This window comes from Pantherophis guttatus, chromosome 7 (assembly GCF_059756535.1).
Source record: "Pantherophis guttatus breed Tessera chromosome 7, ASM5975653v1, whole genome shotgun sequence".
NCBI lineage: Eukaryota > Metazoa > Chordata > Lepidosauria > Squamata > Colubridae > Pantherophis > Pantherophis guttatus.
This window is the reverse complement of record NC_142069.1, coordinates 81,155,073-81,168,277: the sequence shown is the minus strand read 5'-3', so window position 1 is coordinate 81,168,277 and position 13,205 is coordinate 81,155,073. Positions and strand designations below refer to the sequence as shown.

Sequence of the window (13,205 nt, the reverse complement as noted above, 5' to 3'; positions counted from 1 at the left end):
CTTTGGCGCTCGGCCTTTCTTATGGTCCAACTTTCACAGCCATACATTGCAACTGGGAAAACCATAGCCTTGACTATACACACTTTTGTTGGCAGGGTGATGTCTCTGCTTTTTAGTATGCTGTCTAGATTTGCCATACTTTTCTTCCCCAGGACCAAGCGTTTTTTAATTTCTTGGCTGCAGTCTCCATCTGCGGTGATCTTGGAGCCCAGGAAAATAAAATCTGTCACTACCTCCATTTCTTCCCCATCTATTTGCCAGGAATTGAGATGGCCGGATTCCCTGATCTTAGTTTTCTTAATGTTGAGTTTCAAGCCAACTTTTGCACCCTTCTTCTTCGCCCGCATCAAGAGTCTCTTTAGTTCCTCTTTGCTTTCTGCCATTAGAGTGGTATCATCTGCATATCTGTGCAGTCTGTGTTGACAGGGGGGCAGAGATCGACCCCGAGGCCCCTTATTTGTGGGGTGCCGCAGGGATCGGTTCTCTCGCCCCTCCTGTTCAACATTTATGTAAAGCCGCTGGGCGAGATCATCCGTGGTTTCGGGGTGAAGTACCATCTGTACGCTGACGACACTCAGCTGTACATCTCCACCCCGGATCACCCCAACGATGCCCTTGAAGTGATGTCCCAGTGCCTGGAGGCCGTACGGATCTGGATGGGGAGAAACGGGCTCAGGCTCAACCCATCCAAGACCGAGTGGCTGTGGTTTCCGACGTCCCGATATAGTCAGCTGGCGCCATCGCTGGCTATTGGGGGCGAATCATTGGCCCCCACGGAAAGGGTTCGTAACTTGGGCGTCCTCCTGGATTCACGGCTGTCTTTAGAAGAGCACTTGATGGCCGTGACCGGGAGGATTTTTCATCAGGTTCGCCTGATTCGCCAGTTACGTCCCTTTCTAGATCGGGACTCGTTACGCACAGTCACTCATGCCCTCGTCACCTCTCATCTGGACTATTGTAATGCTCTCTACATGGGGCTCCCCTTGAGGTGCACCCGGAGGCTCCAACTGGCGCAGAGTGCCGCCGCGCGGGTGGTTATGGGAGCAATATGGAGCTCCCATGTAACACCTCTCCTGCGCGAGCTGCACTGGCTCCCGGTGGTCTTCCGGGTGCGCTTCAAGGTTCTGGTTACCACCTTTAAAGCACTCCATGGCTTAGGACCTGGTTATCTACGGGACCGCCTACTACCACCAACAGCCTCCCACCGACCAGTACGCTCCCACAGAGAAGGGCTCCTCCAGGTGCCGTCAGCCAAACAATGTCGGCTGTCAGCCCCTAGGGGGAGAGCCTTCTCTGTGGGGGCACCGACGATCTGGAATGAGCTCCCCCCAGAGATACGGAGGATCCCGGATCTGCGCACCTTCCGCCGCGAGTTGAAGACGCTTTTATTTCATCAAGCGGGCCTCGCCTAAATTTTCTCCCTTTTAAATGAAAATTTTAAATTTTTAATTGTATTTTAAAATTATGGGTATTTTAAATTATGGGTATAAATTCAGCCAAATTTATTTAATTTATTTTATTCGATTTTAAATTTTGTATATTTATGTGTTTTATTTCATGGCTGTACACCGCCCTGAGTCCTTCGGGAGTAGGGCGGTATAGAAATTCAATAAAGACAAAGACAAAGAAAGACAAGATATCTGAGGTTGTTGATATTTCTCCCAGCAATCTTAGTGTTAAATGTGTGTGTGTAGGTTGTATGAATATTTCCTTTGGAGAATCCTGATTCTGAATTGATTGTCAAAGTCAACAACTGAAGCCCGTTCAAACAGTCACATGGAATTGATCCGATTCAAAAGTTCCTTTGCTCTGGTGCATGTCCAAAAACACCCCTTTCCCACCCCAACCCCACCCCCCAACTGATTTGAACTGCTTGGCCCAATACGAATCCCGACTGAACTGAATTGACCTAAATGGATTATGCCAATGAAGATTTTGAGTCAAATGGTTTGGCAGATTGAATCAAGCCAATATACCGAACAGACTCCATGATTCCATTAACTGATTTTGTTCAATGGTTTGCATCCACTTTAGGAGTGAAATGGTTCAGGGATGGTGAGGTCAACAAGCAAATACGTTGTTAATCTAAGCATAGTCATTTTATTTTTACTGTTAAACCCAACATCAATATCATTATCTTTGTTGTTAAACCCAGCATAATCATTTCATTCTTACTACTACTCTCAGCAAAATCCTCTTTATTTTGCTGTCCTACCCAGCATAATCATTTTTGTTTTTTGGCTGTTACACAGCATATCCATTTTTGTTGCCAAAAAATTATGCTGGGTAGGACAGCCAAAATAAGGAGGAGTATGATGAGATTAATAGTAAAAATGAAATGAATGAGTTGGATTTAACAACAGAAACAAAGAGACAATGCTGAGTTCAACAGTAAAAATAAAATGAGAAAATAAAAAGAGAAAAATGGAATGATATTTGGTTTTAAGATTTAAGTAACGGGTTTTTGGGATAATGGCATAGTTAAATAGATAGAATTTAGGGAAATAACTGAGTAAAATATAAAGTTGTGTCAATTGAAAATTAAGATTTTGATAGTGATATGTTTTAACTTGTGACCGGATCAAAGCTTCGTTTTGGAAAAGATGTGTTTTATGTGTATGTTTTAAAAAAATAAAAAAAAAACTTTTCAAAAAAAAAAAACAAGCAAGCACGTTTTGCACACTTAAAAAACTATGTTGGGTTTGGGACTAGGGATTTCAGGATTTCAGCTGTCATTTTAACTTTCTTTTTCTTTTTTTAACTCTCTTGCGGAAATCTTTCATGACCACAGATCATGTTCTTTGCGCATGGAAAAGGCATGGAAAAATGGGCATTCTGCAGCCAGAAAGGCTAGTAGAGAACAAACAAACCATCGATGTTCACAAGAAGTGGTCAAAAAAATTCAAAATGGTGGATGGTGTGTTCAAAGCACCATGTTTGTTTGCACTATCATGGTCACTTTTTAAACTTTTTAAAAACCATACCTTGCAGAACAACCCTGGGGCAAATAAAAGACTTTCCAGGACATTGTAGCTAAGGGACTCTTGGTTAGTTGTAATTTATCCAGGTAGCAACTCCAGGAGGAAGTTAAGTGCCTAATCAGAAAAAGAAAAAAAAGTGGGGCTAAAAGACTAAAGAATCACAGAAGCAAGCAAAACATAGAAGCAGAGATGTGACCATAATCTGCATTTCTCAGTTTTGTCAAATTGAAGATGTGTGGACTTCAACTCCCAGAATTCCCTACCTGGCTGGGGAATTCTGGGAGTTGAAGTTCACACATCTTCAAATTGCCAACGTTGTGAAACAATGATCTAGACTAGAGCTCTGAAAGTGAAACTTTCTTCTTTCGCCAAGCCAATCCAAATGGATTTTTAATTTCATGTTTTCATTTCAAAAACCTTCCCTGCAAATGAGCATTAATCTGATGGATATATATTCCCTTTGACCTCAGCTGTGTATGCTTCAGTCATGCACATCCTTACAATACACCCGAGACAGGATGGCAGAAGCCGATTAGAAATGATGTAAGCTGAGTAGGGGAACCAAGGAATATAAGAAACAGGCTGTAGAAACTCCGGTGGAAATCATCTATCAGGATATATTACTGTTACTTAGTTCTTCAGATGTTCTTCATATATCATAGAATGTAATCAGCTGAATACCTATTTCCAGTGATGGGATTGAAAAATTTAACAACCGGTTTGCTGCCTGGTTGCTGGGTGGGCGTGGCCATAGGGGCGTGTCCTACTTGATCTCCTGCATCATGGCGGGGGGGAGGTGTTTTCGCCCTCCTGAGGCTCTGGAGGCTTTCCTAGAGCCTCCAGGAGGGCGAAAATGGCCTCCCCCAGGCACTGGAGCCCCTCCGGAGGCCAGAAATGGGCCCGTTTCCGGACTTCTGGTAGGTCCGTTTTTTACCCTCCCAGAGCCTCCGCACGGTCCTTGTACTTGCATCCAAAACAGGCCGCATGGAGACTCTTGGGAGGGGTCAGTCAGTCCTTGGAACACCTGGTTCAGGCGAACCAGATTAAAATTAACATTCGGTTCGCCCGAACCGGTCTGAACCGGCTGAATCCCACTCCTGCCTATTTCCCTGGCTTAGAAGAATTTACACTCAAAACCTCTGTTCTATGAACATAAGCTTCAATGAATAATTTATTTGTTACTTATTTGTTAATTTTATTTGCTGCCTCTCTTGTTGTGGGGCTACCCTGGATGGCTTATAACAGTAAAAAACAAAGAAAGAGAAAACATAACAGTATCAGGTAATGAAATAATAAAAAGAAACAGTGGAATAAATAATGAAGATACAGTAATATGAGATTAAAAATGGGTGGGGAGAAAGTCAGGGCTGCAGGGGAGAGGTGGGGCAGACACCTCTGATGTGATAATCTCCCCGGATAATCATAATCCCTACTTTCAGCGCTGAAATATTCCAGGTATAAAGATCCAGGATTCTCTCTTCCATTTGAGGCAAGGCGCTTCTGTGTATGGATTCAACAATCTACAAAATCATATAACTAGGTGTGATTTGCTTCCATAAATGTGGCCGCCAATTTCCTCTATCTGATCCTGGGGAAGTTCACCAACAACTATGGGGCAGGATTGGGCTTCAAAAATTTTAGCAAGGGATTCTCTGCCTGGTTGCTGGGGGGGCGTGGCCATGGTGGGCGTGGCCTAGTCAGCCTCCTGCACCACGGCGGGGAGGGCATTTTTGCCCTCCCCAGGCTCCGGAGTCTTTCTTCGAGCCTCCGGGAGGGCGAAAATGGTCTCCCCAGGCTCCAGAGGCCGTCTTCTGGTAGGCCTGTTTTTCGCGCTCCCTGAGCCTCTGCACGCACCAGGCACTTACTCGCATCCAAAACAGGCCGTGTGGGGACCCCTGGGAGGGGCTGGGTGGGCCAGCCAGGAGTGGGATTTGGGGGTCCTCTGAACTACACAGAATCTTAGCTAGAGGTTCTCCTGAACCCCTGCGACCCCCCCAGCCCTGCTCTCTTCCTCCTAGAGAGACTTGAAAGCAAAGAAAATGCTCTGTGAAGGAAGCTTTAACTCCTTCGTCTTCCCAGTGTCTGGGAAGAGGGTAGGTTTCTTCCCTGATTAATGTTTCCGATTGCGACTTAAATCTGTCTGGAGGAAAGCAGATCAACCTCTTTGCTATGGTCACTTATGCCCTGAAGTTAAGCTTGATGGGGCAGCCCATCTTGGGGGTAAATAATGAGCAGTCGCTTGGCTCCAGGTTTTTTTTATTTTATTTTAAATCACTATTCACACTTAGCTCTGAACAGCCACCTCACGAGGCATCCCTGGAAGATTAAAAAGAAAGCCGGAGTAGGGAACTATCTTTATTAGCATCAACTCTATTTACACATTGCCATTGGGTGGCTTGCAAAGAAGGGATGATTGCACCTTATAACCACTTTGGCTGATTGATAAGATGCTTCCTGGTTAATCGAGAAAGCAGATGGTTTTAAACCTTTTATTAGGAAGAAGCAGACAGGCCCATTTCTCGGTGGGGCCTGAAGATGGAAGTGGGGAGAGGACATGTGAAATAGAATTGCTTATCTTATTCGCTGTCATCTTGTGAAGAAGGCCGTTAACAGCAATCATCAAACGGTTCCAAGGGCAAAACAACTGGTAGAAGGTATACTCCAGCTGGGGCAAGAAGATTGCATAAACTGATTGCAAACAACTTGACATAACACAGTCCCCCACCCCCCCACCAGATGTTCACTGGAACATCTGTAACAATAATGACCATGTGCCAGTAATGAAAAATAGGTGGGAACATACTGCACAGTTGAAAAAGTAGTCGAAAACGAGCAGGTTAAAATATTGTGGGATTTCTGAATACATGACGAGCCAGATTTAACTGTGGTTGAAAAGATGAAAGTGTGGATAGTTGATGTGGCAGTACCAGAGGAGAATAGAGTAGAGTAGAGTAGAGTAGAGTAGAGTAGAGTAGAGTAGAGTAGAGTAGGGTAGGGTAGGGTAGGGTAGGGTAGGGTAGGGTAGGGTAGGGTAGGGTAGGGTAGGGTAGGTAGGGTAGAATAGAATAGAATAGAATAGAAAACATGGAATAGAATGGGGTAGGTAGGGTAGAATAGAATAGAATAGAATAGGGTAGGGTAGGGTAGGGTAGGGTAGGGTAGGGTAGGGTAGGGTAGAATAGAAAAACTAGACTAGACTAGACTAGAAAACATGGAATAGAAAAGGGTAGGGTAGGGTAGGGTAGGGTAGGATAGAATAGAATAGAATAGAAACAGACTAGACTAGAAAACATGGAATAGAATAGGGCAGGATAGGATAGGATAGGATAGGATAGGATAGAATAGAATAGAATAGAATAGAATAGAATAGAATAGAATAGAATAGAATAGAATAGAATAGAATAGAAATAGACTAGACTAGACTAGACTTGTTTATTGGCCAAGTGTGATTGGACACACAAGGAATTTGCCTTCGGTGCATATGCTTTCAGTGTACATAAAAGATGTAAGTGATAAATCATGATCCTAGTCATCATAAATACGTTCATCATGAATCATAAGATACAACATTTGATGAAGATCACAAAGTATCAAGAATTGAACACTGAAGTTGAAAGATTGTAACATAAACTAGCCAAAATGGCCCCAAAGGTTATAAGGTACACTGGGTACCATACTAAAAAAAAATCTTGGACAGCCCTTAGAGAATCTTTGCATTGACAAAATGTCCATGTGCCAATTGCAAAAGGCCACAATACCAATATATTACGGCATCCTAGATTCTTGGGAAGAACTCAATGCATATGGAGGCTAACACCAGATAAAGAAATGGTATGGACTTCACGTTGTTGTGTATATAATTATAATACAGGAAGTCCTCGACTTTCAACAGTTCCTTTAGTGACTGTTTAAAGTTACAACAGCCCTGAAAAATGTGACTTGTGACTGTTTTTCACAGTTTTTCAGCATCCCCATGATCGTGCGATCAGAGTTCAGATGCTTGGCAAACTGGCTCATACTTATGACCGTTGCTGTGTCCCAAGGTCACGCAATCCCCTTTTGCGACCTTCTGACAAGCAAAGACAACGAGGAAACCAGATTCACTTAACAACCGGGTTACCAACTTATCAACGGCAGTGATTCACTTAGCAGCTGTGGGCAGGAAAGATCATAAAATGAGGCAAAACTCACTTAACAAATGTCTCACTTATAATAATGTCTCCGCTGTGGTCGTAAGTCGAGGATTACCTGTAGAAGAACAGAACGGTTAGTAGGTGGACCAGTAGACACATCCATAAAGAAGTTTCCAAAGTCCAAATAGCAGGAGACCCAGGGGTGGGTTTGAAATATTTTAGCAAGGAGTTCTCTGCCCAGTTGCTGGGTGGGTGTGGCCATGGTGGGTGTGGTCTAGTTGGCCTTCTGCACCACAGCGGGGGGTGGGGTGGTGTTTTTGCCCTCCCCGGGCTCCAGAGGCTTTCCTCAAACTTCCAGGAGAGCGAAAATGGCCTCCCCAGGCTCCGGAGGCCCTCTGGAGGCTGGAAACGGCACCATTTCTAGCCTTCCCAAACTTCTGGTAGGCCTGTTTTTCGTCCTCCCCGAGCCTCTGCATGCACCCTGCACTTACCTGAATCCAAAACGGGCCACGTGGGGACTCCTGTGAGGGGTGGGGTGGGGTGGGTGGGGCCAGCGAGGAGTGGAATTTGGGGGTTCTCCAAACTGCACAGAATCTTAGCTAGAGGTTCTCACGAACCCCTGCGAACCCCCAGCAGCCCCACCCCTGAGCTGGCCCCATGGGGTCGAAACCCTATCTCTTTCAATGTGTATCACTGGGCTTATGAAAAAAAGAGTGGCCTCTTTGATCACATGGGTGTAGCCGCCATCTTGATTTTTTTTTTTGCCCTCCCGCAGGTGCGTCTTCCCCACATATATGCACCACAATAATTCATTCCATAGTTCAGAACTGACTAGTGGGAAACTGGGATTGCAATCTCATAATTCTAAATTGCGGCACTGCACTGCTATTTTTTGGTTAGAATAATAATTTGGACTCACAATGTTTGGTCTTTTAATTTATCAAATTGCAATATTCCAGGAAAATCCTTTTGGATGATTAAAAAAAAAGGCTTTGATTAATCAGGAGAAGCCGTGAAAAACTTTTTTAGAACCAATATTACTTCAGCAGTTGTGGCGGGAGGGGATACTCTTCTACAGTACATGCATGCTTTCTAATTCTCCCCACATGCCTCCAAAAAAGGAAGTTGGTTTAGTTAAGAGTCTGTTAGCTACCGTAAACCACACTGATATTTATTTGGTTTTGGCTTATTGTTTGAGTATAAATATCATGCTAAATCACGGTTTGTTGAACAATAAGTTGCTGTTGGAAAAGTTGGATTTCCAAACTATGACTCTAGCTTACAATTCATTTGGTTGTTAAACCATGATCTGTGGCTTATTTTTGGCCAGCCTATGGCTTATTGAACCATAGCTATGCAAACCATGGGAGTGCTGTTCTTTCACTCCCAAAGATGCAATTTGGACACAAATATGGAAATGTGGAAGTGCTTTATAACAGCACAATTTGTAACTACAAATCCTGGTTAGTTAAATGGAACTTATCTCCTGGAATTCTCTTGTTGTCGTTGTTAGTTGTGAAGTCGTGTCTGAGCCATCGTGACCCCATGGACAATGTTCCTCCAGGCCTTCCTGTCCTCTACCATCCTCTGGAGTCCATTTAAGCTCACGCCGACTGCTTCAGTGACTCCATCCAGCCACCTCGTTCTCTGCCGTCCCCTTCTTCTTTTGCCCTCCATCATTCCCAGCATTAGGCTCTTCTCCAGGGAGTCCTTCCTTCTCATTAGGTGGCCAAAGCATTTGAGTTTCATCTTCAGGATCTGGCCTTCTAAAGAGCAGTCAGGGTTGTCTCTCTTCTAGGCAATTCTCTATAAATGTATAAATAAAGAAACCTACTCTGCTTAAGAAACAAATGCAATTCATTTTTCAACTCCTACCCATTCCCCTGGCATTATGCTTGAACCTTTGGCCATTTACTCATGAGCAAGCCCCATCAAGTTTATTGGTGTGTGTGTGAGTGAGTGAGTGAATGAGTAGTGAGTGAGAGACAAGCCAGCCTAAGGCTATGCATGATTTTCTGAAATTCGGTGGAGCTACTATCTTTGGGCAGATATGAAGAGTCTCCTTCCCTGCATTATTTTTTATGGTTTTAATTGTTTAATCACCATTGCTCCTTTTCTACTTATTTACTGTAGTTGGTTTCTGTGGCTTTGAACTGTATGAGGAGCCCCAGAGTCACTTTATGGTCAAATAATTTAATTAAATAAACTAACCTTAATTCAAATCATTCACTAAGACTGTATTACTATTCTTCTCCTCTTCCTTACTAGTATCTAATCTCTTCCCTACTTATGACTATAACCGTGTGTGGCTCGTATCTTTCCATTTATATTGTTTTTATTTGCTTCCTAGTACAATTCGATAGCTTATTAGTAACCTCGACTATCACTCAGCGTTATCTTTTTACTCTCGATGAACGTATTTTATTCTCCTCATGTACCTGAGAGCATATGCACCTGAAATAAATTCCTTGTGTGTCCAATCACACTTGGCCAATAAAGAATTCTATTCTAGTCTATTCTGCCAGATGGGTAGCTCCTGTTTATAAATGCTATTATAAATAGTATTATAATACTATTATTCTTCTCTTCCTTACTAGTATCTAATCTCTTCCCTATTTATGACTATAACCGTGTGTAGCTCGTATCTTTCCATTTATATTGTTTTCATTTGCTTCCTAGTACGATTCGATAGCTTATTAGTAACCTCGACTATTACTTATTAGTAACCTTGACTATTACTTAGCGTTATCTTTTTACTCTTGATGAACGCATTTTATTCTCCTCATGTAGCCCGAGAGTATATGCACCTAAGATAAATTCCTTGTGTGTCTAATCACACTTGGCCAATAAAGAATTCTATTCTAGTCTATTCTGCCAGACGGGTAGCTCCTGTTTATATTTATTGTTTATTTATTTATTTATTGGTTCGATTTATATACCGCCCTTTTTCCGGAGACCCAGGGCGGCTTACAATGCTTTTAAGCAATAGCCTTCATACTTTTGTATATACCTGCTTAGTAGGGCTTTCGGGCCCCCCCCCAAGCGGTGTTGTTTTTTATACAAAGTCAGCTTATCGCTCCCACAAACCAGGGTCCTCATTATAAATGGAATTAATAGATAAAATTATATTATTTTTTCCCCCAACCAATTCTTGGGCCTGCTCTCTCTTTGCTGAAGGGTCCCTTGCAATGTAAATTGTTTGGCACAGTCTCAAAGGCCTGAGGGGGGGGGAAAGTTAATTCCCCCCCCCACAAAACCCTCCCCCCCCACAACTTCTGAGCTGTGGCCCCTTCAAGCCTGGGAAGCCGAGAGGCCGGGGGAGAGCAGTTTCCCCCCACCCACCCCCGCCCCAAAAGCAGGGAAAAAAGGGAGCGAGCCAACAAGGCGAGGTGTGTCCGCGGGCGAAGGGTGCGCGCGGGGTGCGAGGCGGGAGCGCGCGAGGCGGGGGGGGGGGGCGCCGCGCGCGCGCGCGCGAGCTTTCCTTACCTGGAGCTTTTTTTTTTTTTTTTTTTTTTTCCAGGTCGCAAAAGAGACGCGCGGTGTGCGGTTTACCTGCAGAGCCGTTTTCCCCAACCGAGCAGCAGAAGCAGCAGCAGCCCCGGCTTTTCAACCTCCAGCCCCCGCCGCCTTTGCCCTGAACTTTGGGGAGGGGAGGGGAGGGGGGGGCGCTTCTCCTGGCTCGTGAGGGGAGGGGAAGGGAGGTCAGTATGGTTGGCACGGACCCGCGCTGCTTGAAGGCTGCGGCGGGGCTTCCACTCGGGTCCGCCGCCGCCGCCGGAGAAGCCGCTCCCCAGAGGCTCCTGCCTGGGATTTAATCGGCCGAGGCTTTGCTTCTCTGCCCCCCCCCCTCAAGTCCCGGCGCGCGATTTCCTTTTATATGGCTCAACCCCCCTCGGTCTTCCTAGAACATGCACAGAAACTCCCGCAAGTGGATTTTCTACGTGTTTCTCTGCTTCGGAGTCCTCTACGTCAAATTAGGGTGAGTACCTTTGAACGGGGGGGGGGGGGCTCCCGCGAGCCCCGATCGCGTGGCGCTTTATTTTTATTTTTTGGGGGGGGAGGGGGGGCAGGATTTGTTTTTTTTAATGGGGAGGAAAGGAAAGGGAATGAATTGAGGTGGTGGGTGGGTGGTGGGGGAAGAAAGCGGGGCTTTGGAAAGAGGCGAACTGCCTGGAGTTTCTCCCGAGTTTGGTGGGAGAGGGAGGGTCGATCCCCCCCCTGGGGAAACGGGAGAAGGGTGGGTTTTTTTGGCGAGGGGGGGATCGAAGTCGAAATGTCCCTGCGGAGGAGATCCACCGACCTTCCGAAAGAGAAGGCTTTAATAAAACAATTCTGGGGAAGGCGGGGCGGCTGTGTTGCGCGGCTTCCTAACTCTTGGTCGGGATCCTAAAGGCTCCGTTGCCTCTGGAAGCAGCGGGGACTTGCTTTGGATGGGGAAGAAAAAGGGGGGACAGAGAGAGAGAGAGAGAGAGCAGAGACTTTTGCAACGCGCTGCTTCCGAGCCCTGCAGGTTTTTGTGCGCGCGATCCAGACGCCTGGGCTTTCGCGCAAGGGCGCTGCTGAGCGCCGCGGGGACCGTCGCCTCTCAGCCACGAGGGGCTGCTTCTTCTTCTGCTTCTTCTTCGGAAGACAAGCGGGTTCCGATCCCGTAGCCGGAGCGCCCAGTGGATAGGGCTAAGAAAACGCGCGGAGGAGTGTGTTTGGCGTGGGGGGGGGGAGGAATCGCGGCTTCCCCGCCGGAGCAAGCCGGGCTAATCGGCGGCGGCTCTTCCACGCGCTCCGGGAACGGCTTGGGAATTTGCAGACGGAGCCCACTCCTCCCTTTCTAGGAAAGGGGAAGCCCCCCTCCTTGGAAATCAGTAGCAGGCGCATATCCGACCCCCCCCAAAAAAGGGGGGCCAAGAGAGAGAGAGAGAGAGAGAGAGAGAGAGGCATTTACTGCTTAGCACCCACGGAAGGCGTCGGTATTTTTGAGTGGGTGGGTTGTGGGGGGACGGTCCCGGTCGTGGAGCCGATCGTCCCGCCTTGCAGGTGCGCCCTGGAGGGTCGGTGCTCCGTTCAGCCTTAGTTCCAGGCTCCTGGGCTGCTTTGGGAAACTGGGGGGGGGGTGTCCCCTACGCGAGTCCCCCCACCCCGCTCCCACGAATCAACCTGCAGAAGCCGCGAAGGTGAGGAGGTAGACGCCCTGCTTGAGAAAGGAAGGTGGGCGCCCCCGGTCAAAGACCGAAGGGCGCCCCGAGGTGAGCGGTGGCTCTTGAGGGGGGTCCCCCAAGACGCTGCGGAGGGCAACCCCTGGTTGTTGTTTTTTTTTTTTTTTTTTTTTTTGCCTCTGGCTCTTGGAGCCTCTTTTTTTTTTTTTTTTTTTGCCTCTGGCTCTTGGAGCGCCGTTGGCTCCCCTCTTCCCTTTCCCCGCGCCCTCGCCAGCTGGCTCGGTGCACTTGCCTGCCCGCCTTAGTTGAATTTCCACATTCCTTTGCGGCAGCCGAGTTCCTACCTGTACAGCTTTGGAGATCCCTGCCTCTCCTCCTCCTCCACCACCACCACTACCTTCTCTCCACCCCCCCTCCCCGCGGAGCAGCCCCCCTTTTTTTGGCAGGCTGGGGATTAGGTGGGTGTACTCCTCCCACCCACTCCCCCACTCCTGGAGACATCCAGGGACCTAGAGGGCTGCAAAGGACTGTTTGACAACTAACGCACCCCTCCACACGCACACTTCCCTGGCCTAGCTGAAAAACTGCTGCTAAAATGATATTCCAACCTCAGCCACAAAGGTGTGGGTATGTTCTGTGGAATGAGGTCAAAAAAGTCAGGATGGTGGGCACCGCTGGCAGTGTAAGCAAAGTTGCCTCTTGTTTTTATTTTTTTTTTAATTTTATTTTTATTAGTCATATTTCTATGCTGCCCACTCTCCGAGGACTCTGGGCGGTTTACACCAAAGACAGTATACTAAATAATTTTTAATTTAATTTAATTTAATTAATTAAATTTATATGCCGCCCCTCTCTGAGGACTCTGGGCGGCTTACACCAAAGACAGTATACTAAATAATTTAATTTAATTTAATTTAATTCATTAAATTTCTATGCCGCCC

General features: G+C 46.4%; 1 protein-coding gene and 1 long non-coding RNA gene across 2 annotated transcripts in view; one reads left to right on the top strand and one right to left on the bottom strand.

Moving 5' to 3' along the window:
• Positions 1 to 8,529: 8,529 nt before the first annotated feature.
• On the bottom strand, positions 8,530 to 12,659 carry LOC148112948 (uncharacterized). The gene is made up of 2 exons (XR_015728783.1): positions 12,609 to 12,659; positions 8,530 to 8,920 (listed from the first exon to the last, which is right to left on the bottom strand). It is a non-coding gene; the product is annotated as an uncharacterized LOC148112948 (long non-coding RNA).
• WNT7B (Wnt family member 7B) overlaps positions 10,558 to 13,205 on the top strand; it is a 154,331-nt gene continuing 151,683 nt past the window's right edge. The window contains exon 1 of the mRNA XM_034440361.3: positions 10,558 to 11,093. Within this exon, the coding sequence (XP_034296252.1) occupies positions 11,023 to 11,093 (71 nt within the window). The 5' untranslated portion in view covers positions 10,558 to 11,022. The remainder of the gene's footprint in view (positions 11,094 to 13,205) is intronic.